At 58.4% G+C, this 16,741-nt stretch overlaps 1 protein-coding gene across 4 annotated transcripts in view; it reads right to left on the minus strand.

Moving 5' to 3' along the window:
• Window positions 1-16,741, minus strand: part of RYR1 (ryanodine receptor 1) — a 107,946-nt gene that overhangs the window by 37,721 nt on the left and 53,484 nt on the right. For 2 of the 4 annotated variants that reach the window (XM_089318672.1, NM_001101718.1), the window contains 19 exon segments: window positions 16,421-16,536; window positions 13,789-13,856; window positions 13,574-13,695; window positions 13,145-13,194; window positions 12,709-12,769; window positions 12,371-12,609; window positions 10,965-11,046; window positions 10,375-10,505; window positions 8,876-9,208; window positions 7,955-8,195; window positions 5,389-5,476; window positions 5,179-5,271; window positions 4,687-4,701; window positions 3,447-3,617; window positions 2,071-2,130; window positions 1,770-1,907; window positions 1,079-1,191; window positions 856-952; window positions 507-613 (listed from right to left, as the gene is read on the minus strand). In XM_089318672.1, the coding sequence (XP_089174798.1) occupies window positions 507-613; window positions 856-952; window positions 1,079-1,191; window positions 1,770-1,907; window positions 2,071-2,130; window positions 3,447-3,617; window positions 4,687-4,701; window positions 5,179-5,271; window positions 5,389-5,476; window positions 7,955-8,195; window positions 8,876-9,208; window positions 10,375-10,505; window positions 10,965-11,046; window positions 12,371-12,609; window positions 12,709-12,769; window positions 13,145-13,194; window positions 13,574-13,695; window positions 13,789-13,856; window positions 16,421-16,536 (2,325 nt within the window). 4 annotated transcript variants of the gene reach the window in all.

Below are 16,741 nucleotides of genomic sequence, written 5' to 3' on the forward strand. Positions count from 1 at the left end.
GTCCCCGCTGGTGTCACTGAGCCAGCAGTGGACTGTGCAGCCCTTGAGGTCACCTTGGGGAGGAAGGCAGCTGTGTTCCCGTTCCCCCGCCCTCGCAAAGGAGCTGATGGCAGCATCTACCTGGGGGCATGCAGACGAATGAGGGCTTAGCATGTGCCTGACAAGCAGTGCCCGTCGGCAGCAGCTCCCCATGGCTATGATTTACGCCGAAGACTGACATCAGCCCACAGGAAGCCTTGGAGTGAACTAGAAAAGCTTCCCCCACGTCCATCTGTTGGAAATCATCATATATGTTGGTTCCCGCCCCCCACCCCAATTCACTGATCTTGTTTGAGGAAGACACCTTCTTGTGGAAAAGCCCAGTCAGTCTACGTTGTCTGTGATGGGAGCCCCACATGCCATGGGACATGGTGGCCTTGCCCGTCTGAGACAGAGGGTCTCCCTGCAGCCAACGTGGGGGCCCCTCTCAGGTCCTGGGCTCATCCGAGGCAGGGAAGGGGCCTCACCTCTTTTCAGTCAGGGCCGTGCGGCTGAAGTGCAGGACCAGCTGGTGCAGGGGGTCTGGCTTCTTCTCCTCCACTTCCTCCTCCTCCTCCTCCTGCTCCCCAGCTTTCTGGGGGGAGAGGCGGGACTGGGGGAGGGGCCTCTAGAATCCTTTCCTATCTCCCCCACGGCCCTGCTGAACTGTTTTTTCTCTTCTCCCACATTCTAAACCCACGGTGGTTCTATGCAAGCCAGAGGGTGCATTTTTATGCCCCACCACGAGAAGGGCGCCCCCTGGAGGTGTGCTGTGAGCAGCCCAGCCTCCAGCCTTATCCAGCCCTGCCCCACACCGCCAGGTGGGCCCCAGCTCACTGAAAGATCATCTATCATGCGGTCCTCGAAACTGTGATCTTCGGTCAGGATCCAGGCGGCTTTGTAGCTCTCCAAGAACATGTTACAGGCCCGGTGCCTGCAAGAAAAAGGTCTAGCACCCCAAATACACCCCGACTCCATGAACCTGCCGCCCCCAGCCTTCCCCGAGACCCCATCGTGTTGGCCCTCGACCCTCCGCGCCGCCCCTCCTTGGGGGCCTTACGTGGGCAGGTTGTACAGGGGCGTCATACGGAAGCAGGCCACCACGGCTCGCCGGCGCTGCTTGGACAACAGCTTGTGCCACACGGCCTTCTTGGACTTGTAGGGGTGCTCGGTCTGCAGGGCAGGAGAGTCGTTCAAGCCCCCAGACCCTGCCCCAGCCGGATGCCCACTCCCAGCCTGGGGTAGAGCCGCCCAGGTCTGCAGTCGGGACGGCACTCACAGGTTGAGGGAACACCTGGGCTCCACCGGCAGCGCCTCCACACCTGTTTCCATCTTAGGCCCCGCCCACAAACTCAGGGACACCACCTGGGCCAAGCCCCAATACCAAGACCCAGCCAGGTCGCGGCACACAGACTCACGGCGTCTCCCCCAGGCTCTGCTATGCCAAAGCCAAAGTTCTGACCCTTAGTTCTGCCCCCAAAGGCGAGATGAAGTCCCAGGTCCCTCCCCCAGATCCAAGTTTCATTCTAAGCCTCGCCTGAAACTCAAGGTTCCACCTGGGTCCCGCCCACAGATCAAGGCTCCACCCCAGGCCCCGCCCACAGACCAAGGCTTCACCCCATGCCCCTGCTCACAGACCAAGGCTCCACCCCCATGCCACACCTACAGACCAAGGCTCCACCTAGGCCACGCCCGCAGACCCAAGGCTCCGCCCACAGACCAAGGCCCCGCCCAGGCCCCGCCCCACCCACCTGTTCCAGGTGATAGAGCACCGCTGACACTTCTTGGACCCTGCGCACGATTTTCTCCGGGTCGTCGGCGTCCTCCTCGCGGCCGGGGAGGCCCCGGTACAGCGCCATCTGCCAGCGCAGGGACGGGGAGCCTTCGACCTGCGGGAGGCAGCGCGGCCCGCGTGAGGCACCCCTGGCCTCGGCCTGTCCCGCCCTGCTCCCCCGCGGTGGGCGCGCGCTTGTTCAGGTCCTCCGATGCCTGGTAGGTGCTGGGCGCTCCCGCGGCAGCCGCCCCTTGCAGTTCCGGACCAGGGAGGCGCACCTTTCCCTGAAGGTGGAGGTTGTTCTGCAGAAATTCCCGGACCTCCTCGTCTGTGTCTTTCTGGGGAGACAAGGCCAGACGGGGTCACTCGGAGGTGCAGCCTGCCTCTTGACCGCACCGCTTCTCCTTCGAGGCTAGCCACCGGGGGACCGGGAGAGTGTGTGGGGAGCATGCAGAGGCACGGAGAGGACCCAAGGTCGGCAGTGGCCAGGGAGGTGTCCTGACGGGACAACAAGGCCACGGAGGCCTTGCAGGTGACTAAGGACTCGATGGCCCCGTGGGGGTCTGAGAAGAGGGAGGGGGCGACAAGAGCCAAGCATCCAACATCAGATAAGGCCACGGAGGGCGTTCAGGGGCCAGAGTGGGTTAGGGGTCTTTGGAGAGGGGGTGGCGGTAAAGGGCATGAGCAGGGTCTGTTGGAGGTCGTGGGGGACCAGGCAGGTCAGTCAAGTGACTGGGGGGGCAGAGGAGGGGTCAGCAGGGGGAATCCTTTAGGGGAGGGGGCCTCTAGGACCAAGGTCAGCAGGGCCCTTTATAGAGGGTTCCCCACAAGTGCTGGGAGAGCCTGACGTCCTGGGGCCAGAAGAGGCCTTTGGGGCCTCAGGGGAGGGGTCCTCGTGAAAGCAGGGCTGCAGGCTGTCAGCTGCTTAGCCAGGTCCTGGAAGAGGCTTGTAGGGTTTGGGAGGGCTCCTGAGGGCCCCTAAGGCTGAGACAGATCCTGGGTGGGAGGTCCTTGCTGTCCCATACAAGGGACAAATGGGGTAAGGGAGGCCTCCTGGGGTCTGAGGGGGCTTAAGAGATTTGGGGGCAGCAGCAGTTGTACCCCAAGATTCCTGAGACCTCAGAGATTTGAGTGTCATTCTGGAAAGGGGGCCACTGGGACCCTGGGGGCTCCTTGGGGTTACAGGGGTTCACTCGACCCCTGACAGCCCGTGGGAGCTCAGAGGGTCATAAACAGAGTTGAGGGGGAGGGGCCAGAGGAGGTGAGTTCAGGGGGAACCCTGTGCGTTCAGCCCTGAGAGGATGGGGAGGGGACCCTGAGAGGTTTCTGGGGGCCTTTCCAGCCATCTCAGGGGCTCATGGTATCATGACAGGGGGGTCCTTAGATATCAGCAGGTTGGCACGGTTCTGGGGTTCCGTGGGGTCCTGCAGAGCTCAGCAGGGTCCCAGTGATGTTAGTGACTGGTTTTAGTGGGGTCCCAGCTAGGGGCTGTGGGGCCTCAGGGCTGTGGCAGGATCTTGAGTGGTTTCCTTAGCATCTTTGGGGTGGGCTCAGGGGGCTTCAGGGTCAGGGAGGTGGGATTCTGGGGCTTGGGTAGGATCCCAGGGGCTCTGTGGGTGCTTTGGCAGGTCCCTGGGAGGGGCTGGGCAGGCACCAGGGCGTAGCGGGTCTTGGCCAGCATGATGAGGTCCTGGTCGGTGGGCGCACACATGTTCAGGCCAATGGGCAGCATCTTCTTCAGCGTGGCCACGATCAGTGACGTCTGCACGGAGTACCTGTCCCCCCGGCGCTTCTTCTTGGTGCGTTCCTGGTCCGAGCCGCCCGACTGTGGGGGACAAAGAGCTCAGTGCCGGCCCCACCCGCCACACTGCAGCCCCCAGCCTGGACAGCAGGCTCCCCACCCCCATCCTCAGTGACTACCCTTGACCTTACTGCTCCTTCCCTGCGGAGCCCTGACTGCCGACCCTCCCAGACCCAAATTCCCAACTTCTAACCCAAACTCTGCCAGAGTCTCCCACGTTCTGGGCCTTTCAAAGGCTCCCCAGTACAACCCCACCCCCATCATGCACACTCCCACACTTCATATCCCAGGGCCAAGTCCCCAAGAATGAATGAAAGATGCAGATCCACAAAGAATTCCAAGAGAAGAGAGAAGTTGGAAGAAAAAGAGACACTGAGAGATGGAGATGGACAAGATGGGGAGACAGAAGGCGCAAGAGAAGTCTAGAAAGATCTAGAGGCAGAAACACGGGGCACAGCGTCCCACAGCCGTGTTCTGGAGCCTTGGGTGCAGACCCCTGTCCCGGGCCACCCCAGTCATGCCAGTGGAAGCCCCGGTGATAAGCTTCGGCCAGAGCAACATCCACGCTGGCTGGCGGTACCGAGCAGGACCCGCGTGCCAGGCACTGCAGAAGGCCACACATGCAGCATCTGCCTAAGTCCTCGCAGGGCCCTGGGCTGGGGCCGTGAGAGGCTCAGCCGGATCCAGATCCCACAGCTGACCACCAGTGCAGGAACCAGGCCCCAGTGTGTGTGGGTCCAGAGCCCAAGCGTAAATGACCACATGGTGAGAGTTCCCCTCCCCTACCATGCACTGCGTGCCTTCCCGCCCCATCCCCTGACCTCAGCCCATGATGCTTTGGGAAAGCTGAGAGTTGCCTTTTTTTTTTTTTCCTTTTTTGGTAACAAAGCAAAAAAAAATTTTTTTTGCCAAAAACAGAGGGAGAGGAAGGGTTGGGAAGGGAATGGATGAGGGTGGGGGAGGAGGAAGAGAGGAGGATGGGGACTGGGAACCAAGGACAAGGGGTAGGAAAGGGCAGAAGCAGAGGCCGGGCGCTGGGGGTAGGAGGGCATTAGTCAAGAGCCATGCAGAAGATCCCAGACATGGGGCTGACCTGTGCGTCTCCCGCCTGCTTCACCGGGGCGCAGACAGAGACAAGAAGGGTTACCCCAGCCCCTCAGAAAACCCTGCACCCAACTCCTCACTGTCCACACCCCAGCTCCTCTCCCGGCCCCATGCCCCCACCCCCGCTGGGCATGTCCGGACCTGGGCTGGCTGGAGGGGGTGGGCTTTGTCTTCAGGACCCTGAAGAGGACAACTCAGAGGAAGGGGCAGAGCCCCCAGGGGGGTGGGGGGGTAGGATAATGGGAAGAGGAAAAAAGCAAGTGGCCTTGGGAAGGGGGAAGGTGGAGTGGTGGGAGAGACCTGCAGAGGAGGGAGATGGGAAGAGGCCGATGGGGGGAGGGAGAAGAGGGGCTGTTCTGGGGGCTGCAGGGAATGTGCCCCATGCAGGACAGGCTGCCAGGGGCACAGGGGTTCAGCAGGAGTCCCTGGAGGGTGCACCCTCCCTTCTTGCTAAGTGCTCTCTCCAGAACAAAGCACCCACCTTGGCCATCTTGCTCTTGCTGTCAGCCGTCAGGAAGGACATGTTGTTGATCTCGTTCTGGACCACAAAGTTCTGCTCCTCACGCTTGAAGTTCTGGGGGCAGGGGTGGGGGAGACACGGTGCTGGGGGTCAGACAGGGTGAGGGAGGGCCCCCGGAGGCAGCAGCTTCCCCACTTGTGGAGAGGAGACACACGGCGGGTGGGGACTCACGTGGGACTTGGACCAGTAGATGAAGATCTCGCCCACCATCCTGAACAGCTCCTCGGCGTTGGCGTTGGGCTCCGTCAGCCAGTGCGCCCTGGAGTCAGAGGAAGGGGCTGGTGAGGGGGCGGGGCGGGGATCCCCGGGGGAGGGGACCTGCTGGGAGGCCAGGAGGCATCAGTGGGAGGGATGGCTTTCCTTGGGCAAGCAGATGGACATTTTAAATGTTTAAATGACTAGTCCTGTTCTGTAAAAAGTTGCTCTAACATTTTTATTGCACTACAGCACACAGAGAGGTATGGACTGGTCCTTGTGTAAGCACTGGCCAAGTCCAGAAGCAGAGCACTCAAGTTCCCGGGTGGACCCTGGTGCCCCTACAGCCACCCCACCTGCTCCCCAAAGAGGACCCTTGCCCTCTTTTCTCGACCGTAGTTCCTTCTGTCTGTCCTTGGCATCACACAGACAAGACGCTGCGTACTCTGACTTGTTTTTCTGGCTTCTCTCATTCAACCTAACGCTTGTGAGTTTTATCCACACTGCTGTGTGCCGCCACCACTTGCATCACTGCACCTCGTTGGATGCCTAGGAAGCAAAGCTTGCTCTCATCCTCTGACCCAGCACTCCCAACCACCAGGAATCCACCTCCGGCAAAACCCACTCAGGAGCGCAAGGATGGAGACCAAACAACCAAGCTGCCCAGCCGAGGGAACTGGATGAAAAAACAAAGCACACGCAACTGCAGAGAATGCCACCAACTACAGGGCAGAGGACATGGAATCTGTGTTCTTCCTGACAGTGCCGAATGCAGTGACAAAGAAATGTACAGGCTATAAATGTCCAGCACTGGGGGAATCAGAAAGACACACAGAGGGCCGGAGCTGTGGTGTAGCGGGTTAAGCCTCTGCCTGCGGTGCTGGCATCCCAAAGGGGTGCCAGTTTGAGCCCCAGCTGCTCCTCTTCTGATCCAGCTTCCTGCTATGGCCTGGGAAAGCAGTAGAAGATGGCCCAAGTGCTTGGGCCCCTGCATCCATGTGGGAGACCGGGAAGAAGCTCCTGGCTCCTGGCTTTGGATTGGCACAGCTCTGGCTGTTGCAGACATTTAGGGAGCAAACCAGCAAATGGAAGACCTCTCTGTCTCTCCCTCTCTCTCTAACTCAGCCTCTTACGTAAATCTTTAAAAAAAAAAAAGGGGGTGGGGTGGGGTAGGGGCTGGCACTGTGGCACAGAAGGTTAATCTTCCACCTGCAGTGCCAGCATCCCATATGGGCACCATTTCTAGTCCTGGCTGCCCCTCTTCCAGTCCAGCTCTCTGCTGTGGCCTGGGAAAGCAGAAGATGGCCCAAGTGCTTGGGCCCCTGCACCTGCGTGGGAGACCAGGCAGAAGCTCCTGGCTCCTGGTTTCAGATCGGCGCAGCTCCAGCCATTGCAGCCATTTGGGGAGTGAACCAGCAGGTGGAAGAACTTTCTCTCTCTCTCTCCCTCTTACTGTCTGTAACTCTACCTCTCTAAGTAAATAAAATCTTAAAAAAAAATTCAAGACAGCACACCTTCACTGTGTGGCAGACCCCAGGGCCTGCCTGTATGCCCCAGTCTGCTTTCCCTGGCTCGGCCTCCCCCCACCCCCACCATGTGAATCAGAATCAAATGCTCATTAGTCTAAAGCAAACACAGAACACCCCTTCCGGGGAGCTCAAAGATGAAAATGAGGGGAGGGGAGGAGGAAGACACAGTCTTTTCCTCTGAGTGGTCACTCCTGTGGAGCCTTCGGGCTGTGCAGGCTCCAGCCACTCTTCCATTCTGCTTTGATGTAAACGGAGACAGAAACTAGAACCAAGCCCAGAGACCTGGAAGATGTGGAGATTTCCCTCCAACAAAATGGCGAGTGTAAAACTGACGGTTGCTAGGTCTCTCTAACCCTAAGAACGGGTCTAGGGAGAGCCAGCAGTTCTTTCAGCATAATTCTGCTGACAAAATGTATGAATGGGTTAAGCAGCAGTTGGTTCAAGTTTAATCAACACCTGCAATGGCATTATCACCACTTCCATGTCTGCTCCCACAGCAGACATAGCTAATCAATCACAAAGCCCTGATGCAACCTTAAAATCTGTTTCAGCCAGGATGGAGCTTGGAGTTGAAAGCTCCTCACTGTCCCTGGATTGGGCTGCACGTAGGGGTTACTCGCTCTTTACACAGCGTGTGGGAGGTCAGGGAGAGCCTAGCGATTAGGTGATACCTGCGGCTGTCCTTTGACTGAAGGTCTGTGTTTCTGGAGGGAATGAACCTGGCCAGACCTGGACTGTCTGCAGGAGGGCCTGACCGCTGGGTTTCCCTATAGGAGTCGGCCACCCCTAGCCACCCTGGCCTTGTGGCCACAGTGCTGGAGGGAAAACACAGGGCTCCCCAAGGCTGATGCTGAACCCCCTCAGAGGGTTCGAAGGAGCAGAGAGGAAAGAGCCAGCACAGTGGGCTGGGCTCTGCTGGGCCAAGGTGGTAGGAGCCAGAAGGGACAGGGAGGTAGGAAGTGGAGGATGCTCATGGCAAATTAGGAGTGGGGCCAGGGGAGGCGGGGGCTGACCTGTTGTTGTCCACGTAGCGGATGAGCAGTGGGTAGAGGGCGTACAGGTCCCGGCAGAGCACAGAGAACTCGTCCCGCACCAGGAGCTCGCCCTCCTCGGCCTCGGCCTTGGCCTCCAGCCGCAGCTGCTCCTCCTCGGCCACCACCTTGCCTGCCCGCTTGCGCAGCCGCCCAATGGTGGGGATGAAGTGGGAGTGCAGGAGCTCAGGCCGCGCCCGGCTCACGATGGGCTGGGCGAACACTGCAGGGGCACAGGGTGGGGTGCTGGGGCCTAACCTCCGATCTCGGACAGAGCCCCCGACCCAGCAGTATCACTTGACCCCAGCCAGCCCCTGACCCCTGATCCCAGCACCCTCCTCCTCTGGTCCGCTCCCAACCTTGGGCCCTGGTCTTAATCATAATCCTGAACCGAACCTGTGAGCCAGTCACTATCCTATGACACTGGCCCAACACGAGACCCTGACCTCTGACCCCAACAGCCGAACCCTCACCTGACACCTCCCCCTTAACCTCTGACCCCCTCGGTACCCAGACTCTTGCCTCACTACATGGCTTTGACCCCAGTTTCTTAGAGGCCCTGGCCTCTGATCTCTTAACTTGACCCCAATCCCAAACTTCTGAACCAGGAATCCCAGAACTTTAACACCCATTTCTCGACCTCTGGCCAGACCCTGACGCCTGACCTTTCCCCGTGACCCTTTGTATAAAGAACTCCAGCCTCTGTCTGAGCTCTCCTAAGCTCAGACGTAACCTCTCCAAGGCCCCAGAATCCAGAAAGCAGCTGGAGGGCTCCAGGGCCCAGCCTCCCACCCCAGGCCCCGTGAGCCTGAGACGCTGACCCCTGGCACTTTGACCCTGAGAAAACTAACTCGGGCTGCTCCGAGTCACCCTTAGGCACGCGGCCCGGGGTCCCCAACGCACCAGCAAGCCGCTTCATCCAGGTGGCCTCGTCAATGCCCAGGTTGTTGACAATGATGCGCAAGATGTTCCCCAAGAGTGAGTTGAGGTGGTCGGAGGTGACAGCTGTGCAGGGCGGGGGGGCGCCGGCAGGCAGGGCGGGAGGGGGCGCCTCGGGCCCGCGCTCCCACCAGCGGGGCAGGTAGCTGCAGAGCATGGGCAGCGTGATCTCAATGACGTGCGGCATCTCCGTGTAGCGGGCCCCGGACTCGGCCAGCCCCCCGATGTCTGCCATGAGCCGATCCAGCACCGGGATGTCAGGACACATCTCCTCCACGCTGTTGGGGAGCCCCAGGACTGGGGTGCAGGGGGAGGCCAGAGCGCGCTCAGCCAGCACTCTCAGACCTCGGTGCCCGACGACATGTTAGACACCACTGGATGGCCGCCACCCAGTCTAAGTCTCCCAAACCCCATGTCTCAGATCTCAACCCCAAACCAATGACCTACCCCAACTCACACTGAAACACCACATCCCCGTGCCTGTGTGCTCCCTAAAACCTCACCCGAGTTCCAGCCTCACTCCTAAAATCTCCCCTCCTTACCCCCTAATCCCAGACCCACTGCCCCCAGGCCGGCACTGAAGCACACGCCAAAGAACCCCCCTGTAGCTTCGCCTGCTCCTTCCTCCCCACCCGCCAGGCCACCGTGGCAAACACAGCCATCGCTCGCTCCTCCAAGCACCTGCTGTGGGCCAGGCACTGGGTTCTGGGAGCAGGGCAGTGAGCAGACAAGATTCCTGCCCCGGAGCTTATTCCCGGGGCCCCCGCCTCAAGATTTCTGTCTGATCACCACCGAATCTTAGGTGTCTAGAACGGTGCCTCCTACGCAGTAGGAACTCAGTGTGTACTTGTTGAATGAATGAACCCATGTCTTCCTCTAATCTTTCTACAACCTAATAGCCCTTAGCCAAAACTCAAGTATCCTGGAAAGTCCCTGTGACCCCTCGAACATCATCATCTCCAAAATACACCCCACAGCTCTGAATTCCACCCCGATCTCCTTTTTTTATTTATTTGTTTTTATTTTTTATTTTATTTATTTATTTATTTTTTGACAGGCAGAGTGGACAGTGAGAGAGAGAGACAGAGAGAAAGGTCTTCCTCTGCCGTTGGGGTGCAGGGCCCAAGGACCTGGGCCATCCTCCACTGCACTCCCTGGCCACAGCAGAGAGCTGGCCTGGAAGAGGGGCAACCGGGACAGAATCCGGTGCCCCGACCGGGACTAGAACCCGGTGTGCCAGCGCCGCTAGGCGGAGGATTAGCCTAGTGAGCCGCGGCGCCAGTACCCCGGTCTCCTAATTCTCCCTGCAGCCTGGGGATGCCCCCGTGCACAAATGCTGGGGGTCCCGAATGTGGAACACTGCACCGTGGGGGGGGGGTCCTCAGCACAGCCCCCATCGGCCCACACTCCTGTCCCCGGGGCCCCGTGCTGGGGGACAGCCACCCCAGCCCCACGCCACTTACTGGCTCGCTCCCGGGGAGACTTGGTGGTGTACACGGAGCAAGCGTTGTACTCATTCAGCTGAGGCTCCAGGAAGGCCACGGGCATGGCCGCTGCCAGGCGGGCCAGGCACTCTCCAAGGGCTGGCCGTAGCCTGGAGGAGGGGGCTGAGCGTGACCTTCTCTGCTCCCCCTTCCGGGTCCTAGGTCCCAGCCCCATCCTCCACAGAAGGGTCTCCTCCCAGGACCCTTTGGAGCAGTGTGCATGGATGCAGCTGAGCGGCTAGAAACACGGTGACTCTGTGTATGTGGTGGGGGCAACAGCCTCCCCTCGCTCCACTCCCACCCCACCCCTACCCAAGGGGCCTCTTGCTCCACCTGTCTCAGCACCCATAGGGGCACCATCCAGCCCCCAACCCCGGCGGGCCCCGCCTTCGAGGCTGTCCTCCCCATGATCGCCCTCACGTGGCCACCGTGCAGAACTGCAGCTGTCACCGTGTACAGGTGGTCTTTGGAGATTCCACCCATCTCCTGGGCCTGTCACCCACCCCAACCACCCGTCTCCTTCTCCACAAGTCCATTTGCAGCCCAGAACTATGGCTCCCTCTACTTACTTTTCCACATAAGTGTTCTTGGTGGTCCCCAGAGAGTAGATGCTGCACAATGTTCGGTAGCAAGACACCTGCACGTCATCCACTAGGGGAGGAGGGAGAGGGTCTGGGTGGGTAGTGCCTTCCACCAGGCTTCCTCCCACCCATTTCGCTTGTCTCTAGGCCAGTGAAGTGCGTAAGAGCAGGGGCCAGCCTGTTTTTTAGCTTTGTGATTTGAACAAGACCAACTCTTTCTCAGCCTCTATTTTTCTATCTGTAAAATGGGATAAGCACAGTGCCTTCCACATAGGGTGCTTGTAAAGATCAGATGAGCGAATTCTCAGAAAGCAACCACGACAGGGCACTCAGTACACACTCAGTAAAGACTGTGGAGAGAAGTCAGGGGTTACTTGAATGACAGAAATGTGGGGTTGGCATTGTGGCATAATGGGTAACGCCACTGCCTGCGGTGCCAGCATCCCATGTGGGTGCCAGTTCAAGTCCCAGCTGCTCCACTTCTCACCCAGCTCCCTGCTACAGCCTGGGAAAGCAGTAGAAGATGGCCCAAGTGCTTGGGCCCCTGCACCCACATGGGGGGCCCGGAGGAGGCTCCTGGCTCCTGGCTTTGGATTGGCTCAGCTATGGCTGTTGCAGCTATCTGGAGAGTGAACCAGTAGATAGAAGATCTCTCTCTCTCTCTCTGCCTCTGCCTCTCTGTAACTCTGCCTTTCAAACAAATAAATAAATTTTAAAGAAAGAAAGAAATGGGTGCTTCCTCCAGAAAAATGCAAGCGTGCAACCTCGGCTCTGATCTTGGGTGAGCCATGTGCCTCCCATGAGGCCAGCGAAGGACGTCCTTCTTGCCAAATCTACGGTGACTTGGGGCCTTTTGTCAAAGTGGCTGAACACATACATAGCTTTACTAACTCTCTTACCTACCAGTTTGCTGCCCACTATGATTGGCTATGGCTTGAGGTTCCCCAGGGGTTCCTGTACTGAGATTTGACCCTCCCTTGGGTGGTATTAAGAGGGTGGGCATTTAGTCTGATTGTGCTGTTTACAGGTGGGGTCTCTGGGGGAGTAATCAGGGTTCAATAAGATCACCAAGGTGAAGCCCCCACAACTGAACCCTGGTAGCCATAAGAAAGGAAAGAGAGAGAGACACACACACACACACACTAAAGGACACAGATGCACACACATGTGTCCTTTCTCTTGCCATGTGATGCCCTGCACAGCCTTAGGACTTTGCAGCAGGAACTGTGACCTAAATAAACCTTCCTTTATAAAGTTTTGCAGATTCAGGTATTTCTTTAGAGCAACACAAGAAGAACCAACGTACTGAGTGTGTGCTGTGCTGACGGCCATAGATCACACACCCAGACACCTGCCCAGGCCCCGCCCCCGGCCACAGGGTCCGCAGCCCTTACGGATGACGTCGTCGCCGAACTGGTGCTGGGCGATGTGCTGGAAGAGCGTGGTGAGGACGGGCAGCAGGGCCACGGTGGTGTAGGTGAGGTTCTGGCCCACGCCCTTCACCTGCGTGCGCGCCTGGGACACCTTGCCCAGTCGCAAGTTCTCCACCATCTTCTCAATGTCCTCCGAGGCGCTCTCAAAGAAGGAGCGGAGGCCGGCCTTGACAATCTCGGGGCCCGACTTCATCACCGTCCTAGGAGGGAAGCCAGGCGGCCCCAGCTCCGGAATCAGGGTCTCCAATTCCGAGACGCTGGGGGAGCAGGGGCTGGGGCGTGGGCACCGAGAGCCCTACCTGGCATCCAGGGAGCGTGCCAGGATGTGAAGGCAGTTGACCACAGCCGGGGCGTCTGTGCCTGGGAGAGGCAGACGGCTGGTGTCAAGGAAGGACAAGGACTGCACCTGCCTCCGTGGCTACCACAGCCCTTCTCTGGATCTGAATGCCACCGAGCCCGCAGCCCCACCCCCAACCCCTATACCACCCCAGCACTGGGCTGTCACTGTCTGGGAACAGAGCCATCTCTCCCGCTGCTGGGAGCCCCAAGAGGGGCAGGGCAGGGCCCAGGCTGTCTCAGTCACTGCCCTGCCCCCGGGACCCTCCCCCACCCTCAGTCCATTCCCAGGTCTGGAGAGGGAACACAGCGAAGACAGGAGCTGGGACATCTGGCTTGGCGGGGGGGGGGCTGGTGGTGACGAGGCGGAGAGAGAGGCTCAGGAGCAGAGCTACTCACCGAAGAGAGAGACTCGGTGGCGGACAAGGGCAGCGAGTTTGCAGAAGAGGCTGAAGGAGGAGAAAAGGACAGGGGGACAGAGGGGGCGGGGAGTGAGGGGACCAGGAGAGGAGGCAGAGTCGCAGAAGACCGGGGAGGGGGACAGGGCAGAGCTGGGCAGGAGGAGAGACAGGCAAACTGGAAAGCCACAGGCAGGGGAAGCGGTGTCTGCCCCTCCGACCAGGCGACCAATTCGTGCCTGTTTGCCCAAGAGTCCTGGTCCCGGGGCTCCAGTGCACGGTTCCCCTAGCCCTGCACTCACCTCTGCAGGCAGAATGGTCCTTGCCCAGCACCCAAAATGAAGCCCCCAAGGACCACGTTTGGGAGTAAGGGGTCCTAGTGACAGCCCTGTGAGGTCAGGGGACCAGGTCAGAGGTCAGGGCGGCCCACCTGGTGATCATCTCCTTCTCCTTGTTGGAGGCATGGCCACCACTGCCCAGCACTTTGGCGGGTGTGGACAGGAAGTAGAGGCAGTGGTTGGTGAAGTACTGGTTAATCAAAGGGAGCAGGATCTGGAGATGGAGCGGAGGAGACAGGGGGCCTGGGTGAGGGGGGAAGAGCCCACCCGGGCCCAGCCCCCTCCAGCTTCTAAGCCCACCTCTCACCTTGGCAAAGAATTTAATCTCCTGTTCGTGTGGGGACTTCTCCACTCGTCCACTGCTGACCACAGCCTCTGTTGGGAGGGCAAGATGGGGTTATCGGGGTGGGGGTCGAGGCTGAGGAGCAGCCCAGAGTGCTCTGATGGCAGAGTTAGGATGTGATGGGAGATGCTTCCCTGAGAGGGGCCACCTCTGTTGGCTTTGAAATAAACTTTTCTTCCCTACCTTTCATCTGGTCCCCTAACTCCTCAAGCAAATCCCTTCTGAGGCTGGTAGTGGGTAGGGAGAACAAACTGGAATGGGTGGGGTCATGGGACATCCCCCTCTCACCCACCACAGGCGCTTTTCCTCCTGAACGCCAGCCCTGGCACTGAGCGACTGGACTAAACGGATGAATGAACCGAATGAAACAAGTCCACACAAACAGTCCACATAATCTCAAATGGAGATCAACTTCGGACAACTATGAGGGTGGTGGTAATCATAAATACTTCCAAAATAATAATGGAGGCTCCCATTGTTAAACACTTGCTACATCCCTGGCACCGTGAGAAACGTTGTTCTCACAGTCTACCCTCAACTTGGTCCCCCCAACTTTACAGATCAGGAACCTCATCCCAGGACACCCAGCAAGCAAGAGTACACCCATATCTCAGATGAGGAAATAGGTTCAGAGAGGGGAGGAACTGCCAAGGGAGTGTACAGCATGGACTCAGTATGCAGAACAGAGCTGAGTATGCAGGACAGAGGCTCAGTATGCAGGATAGAGCTCAGTATGCAGGATAGAGCTCAGTATGCAGGACAGAGGCTCAGTATGCAGGACAGAGCTCAGTATACAGGATAGAGGCTCAGTATGCAGGACAGAGCTCAGTATGCAGGATAGAGCTCAGTATACAGGATAGAGCTCAGTATGCAGGATAGAGCTCAGTGCGCAGGATAGAGCTCAGTATGCAGGACAGAGCTCAGCATGCAGTCAGAGCTCAGTATGCAGGATAGAGGCTCAGTATGCAGGACAGAGCTCAGTATGCAGGACAGAGCTCAGTATGCAGGATAGAGGCTCAGTATGCAGGATAGAGCTCAGTATGCAGGATAGAGCTCAGTGTGCAGGATAGAGCTCAGTGTGCAGGACAGAGCTCAGTATGCAGGATAGAGGCTCAGTATGCAGGACAGAGCTTAGTATGCAGGACAGAGGCTCAGTATGCAGGATAGAGCTCAGTATGCAGGACAGAGGCTCAGTATGCAGGACAGAGCTCAGTATACAGGATAGAGGCTCAGTATGCAGGACAGAGCTCAGTATGCAGGATAGAGCTCAGTGTGCAGGATAGAGCTCAGTGTGCAGGATAGAGCTCAGTGTGCAGGATAGAGGCTCAGTGTGCAGGACAGAGCTCAGTGTGCAGGATAGAAGCTCAGTATGCAGGATAGAGGTCAGTGTGCAGAATAAAGCTCAGTGTGCAGGACAGAGCTCAGTGTGCAGGACAGAGCTCAGTGTGCAGGACAGAGGCTCAGTATGTAGGATAGAGCTCAGTGTGCAGGATAGAGCTCAGTGTGCAGGATAGAGGCTCAGTGTGCAGGATAGAGCTCAGTATTCAGGATAGAACTCAGTATGCAGGATAGAGCTCAGTGTGCAGAAAAAGCTCAGTATGCAGGATAGAGCTCAGTATGCAGGATAGAGGCTCAGTATGCAGGATAGAGGTCAGTATACAGGATAGAGCTCAGTGTGCAGGAATAGAACTCAGTATGCAGGATAGAGCTCAGTGTGCAGAAAAAGCTCAGTATGCAGGATAGAGCTCAGTATGCAGGATAGAGGCTCAGTATGCAGGATAGAGGTCAGTATACAGGATAGAGCTCAGTGTGCAGGATAGAGGCTCAGTATGCAGGATAGAGCTCAGTATGCAGGATTGAGGCTCAGTATGCATCCTGGAGGCTCAGTATACCGGTTTCGAGGTGACATAGAGTGAAGCCTGCTCTGCCACCCACCTGTAGGAAAATTTGGGGGCCTCTGCCAGTGGCATCAAGAGGAATTCTGGGGAATGGGGAGTCTCTGGGAGAAACTGGAAGGAGTCAGGGCCCAGCTATGTTTCTTGGTGCAGGCAGTGGTGAGACTTTGACTTTTTCTCTGAGTGAGCCGGAGCCACAGGTGGGCCACAAAGTCCTACCTCATCTGCCCCTACCTCATCACCTCCCAAGCCTGTTTCCTGGTGCCATCCCCTCAACCACTCTGCTTCCAACACATGGGCGTCTAACACTCATGTCAAAACCTTTGTGCTCGGCACTCCCACGCCTGGAAGGAACAGACGTCCCTCTGCCCCCCACAGCCCCTGTCCCCTCCTCATGCCCTGGCGTGGATATCACAGCCTCATCCAGTCTCCCAGGGGTGCCCTGTGGGGCTCTAACCACCTCCTAACCCACTAAGCAATCTGGTTATCACCGACATGGTCTGAGTCCTCCACGGGGAGCCAACTGTAGGTGGGCAGGGACCTTTGTGTCCCCAGCACCACACGTGGAACAGTGTCAGTCGCACGGTGAACACTCAGTAACTACTAGGGCAGGGGGAAGCGGACTCCCAGGGCGGCTTTCCTGGCTGAGTGTAGGGCTGCTTTCTGCAGGGAGGTAGCATCGGGGAGGGAACTCTCCCTACCCAGGTGGGCAATGAACTCCTGCGAAATGTCCATCCAGCGCAGCAACTGCTGCAGGAAGCCAAAGGCGAACCGCTTCTCAATGGAAGACGTGTCCAGCTCCATGTCCTTCAGGCCTCTGCGGGGAGGGGCAGAGAGGGGTCAGCCCAGACGTGGACCTCGGCCTGCTACTCTGCCACAGCGGTTTCTGCCTCCTCCCAGGTCCCGGCTCCTCTTTAGTCCCAACTGCACTCTGCAGGCCCGCCCCTAAGTCTTCCTGACCACGCCTCCTCCTCAGACCACGCCCTGTTATCCCCACCTTCTATAGCCCTGCCCCTCAGTCT

The sequence above is a fragment of the Oryctolagus cuniculus genome, chromosome 18 (genome assembly GCF_051225735.1).
Source record: "Oryctolagus cuniculus isolate XC-2025 breed Fujian yellow rabbit chromosome 18, ASM5122573v1, whole genome shotgun sequence".
Taxonomy (NCBI): Eukaryota; Metazoa; Chordata; class Mammalia; order Lagomorpha; family Leporidae; genus Oryctolagus; species Oryctolagus cuniculus.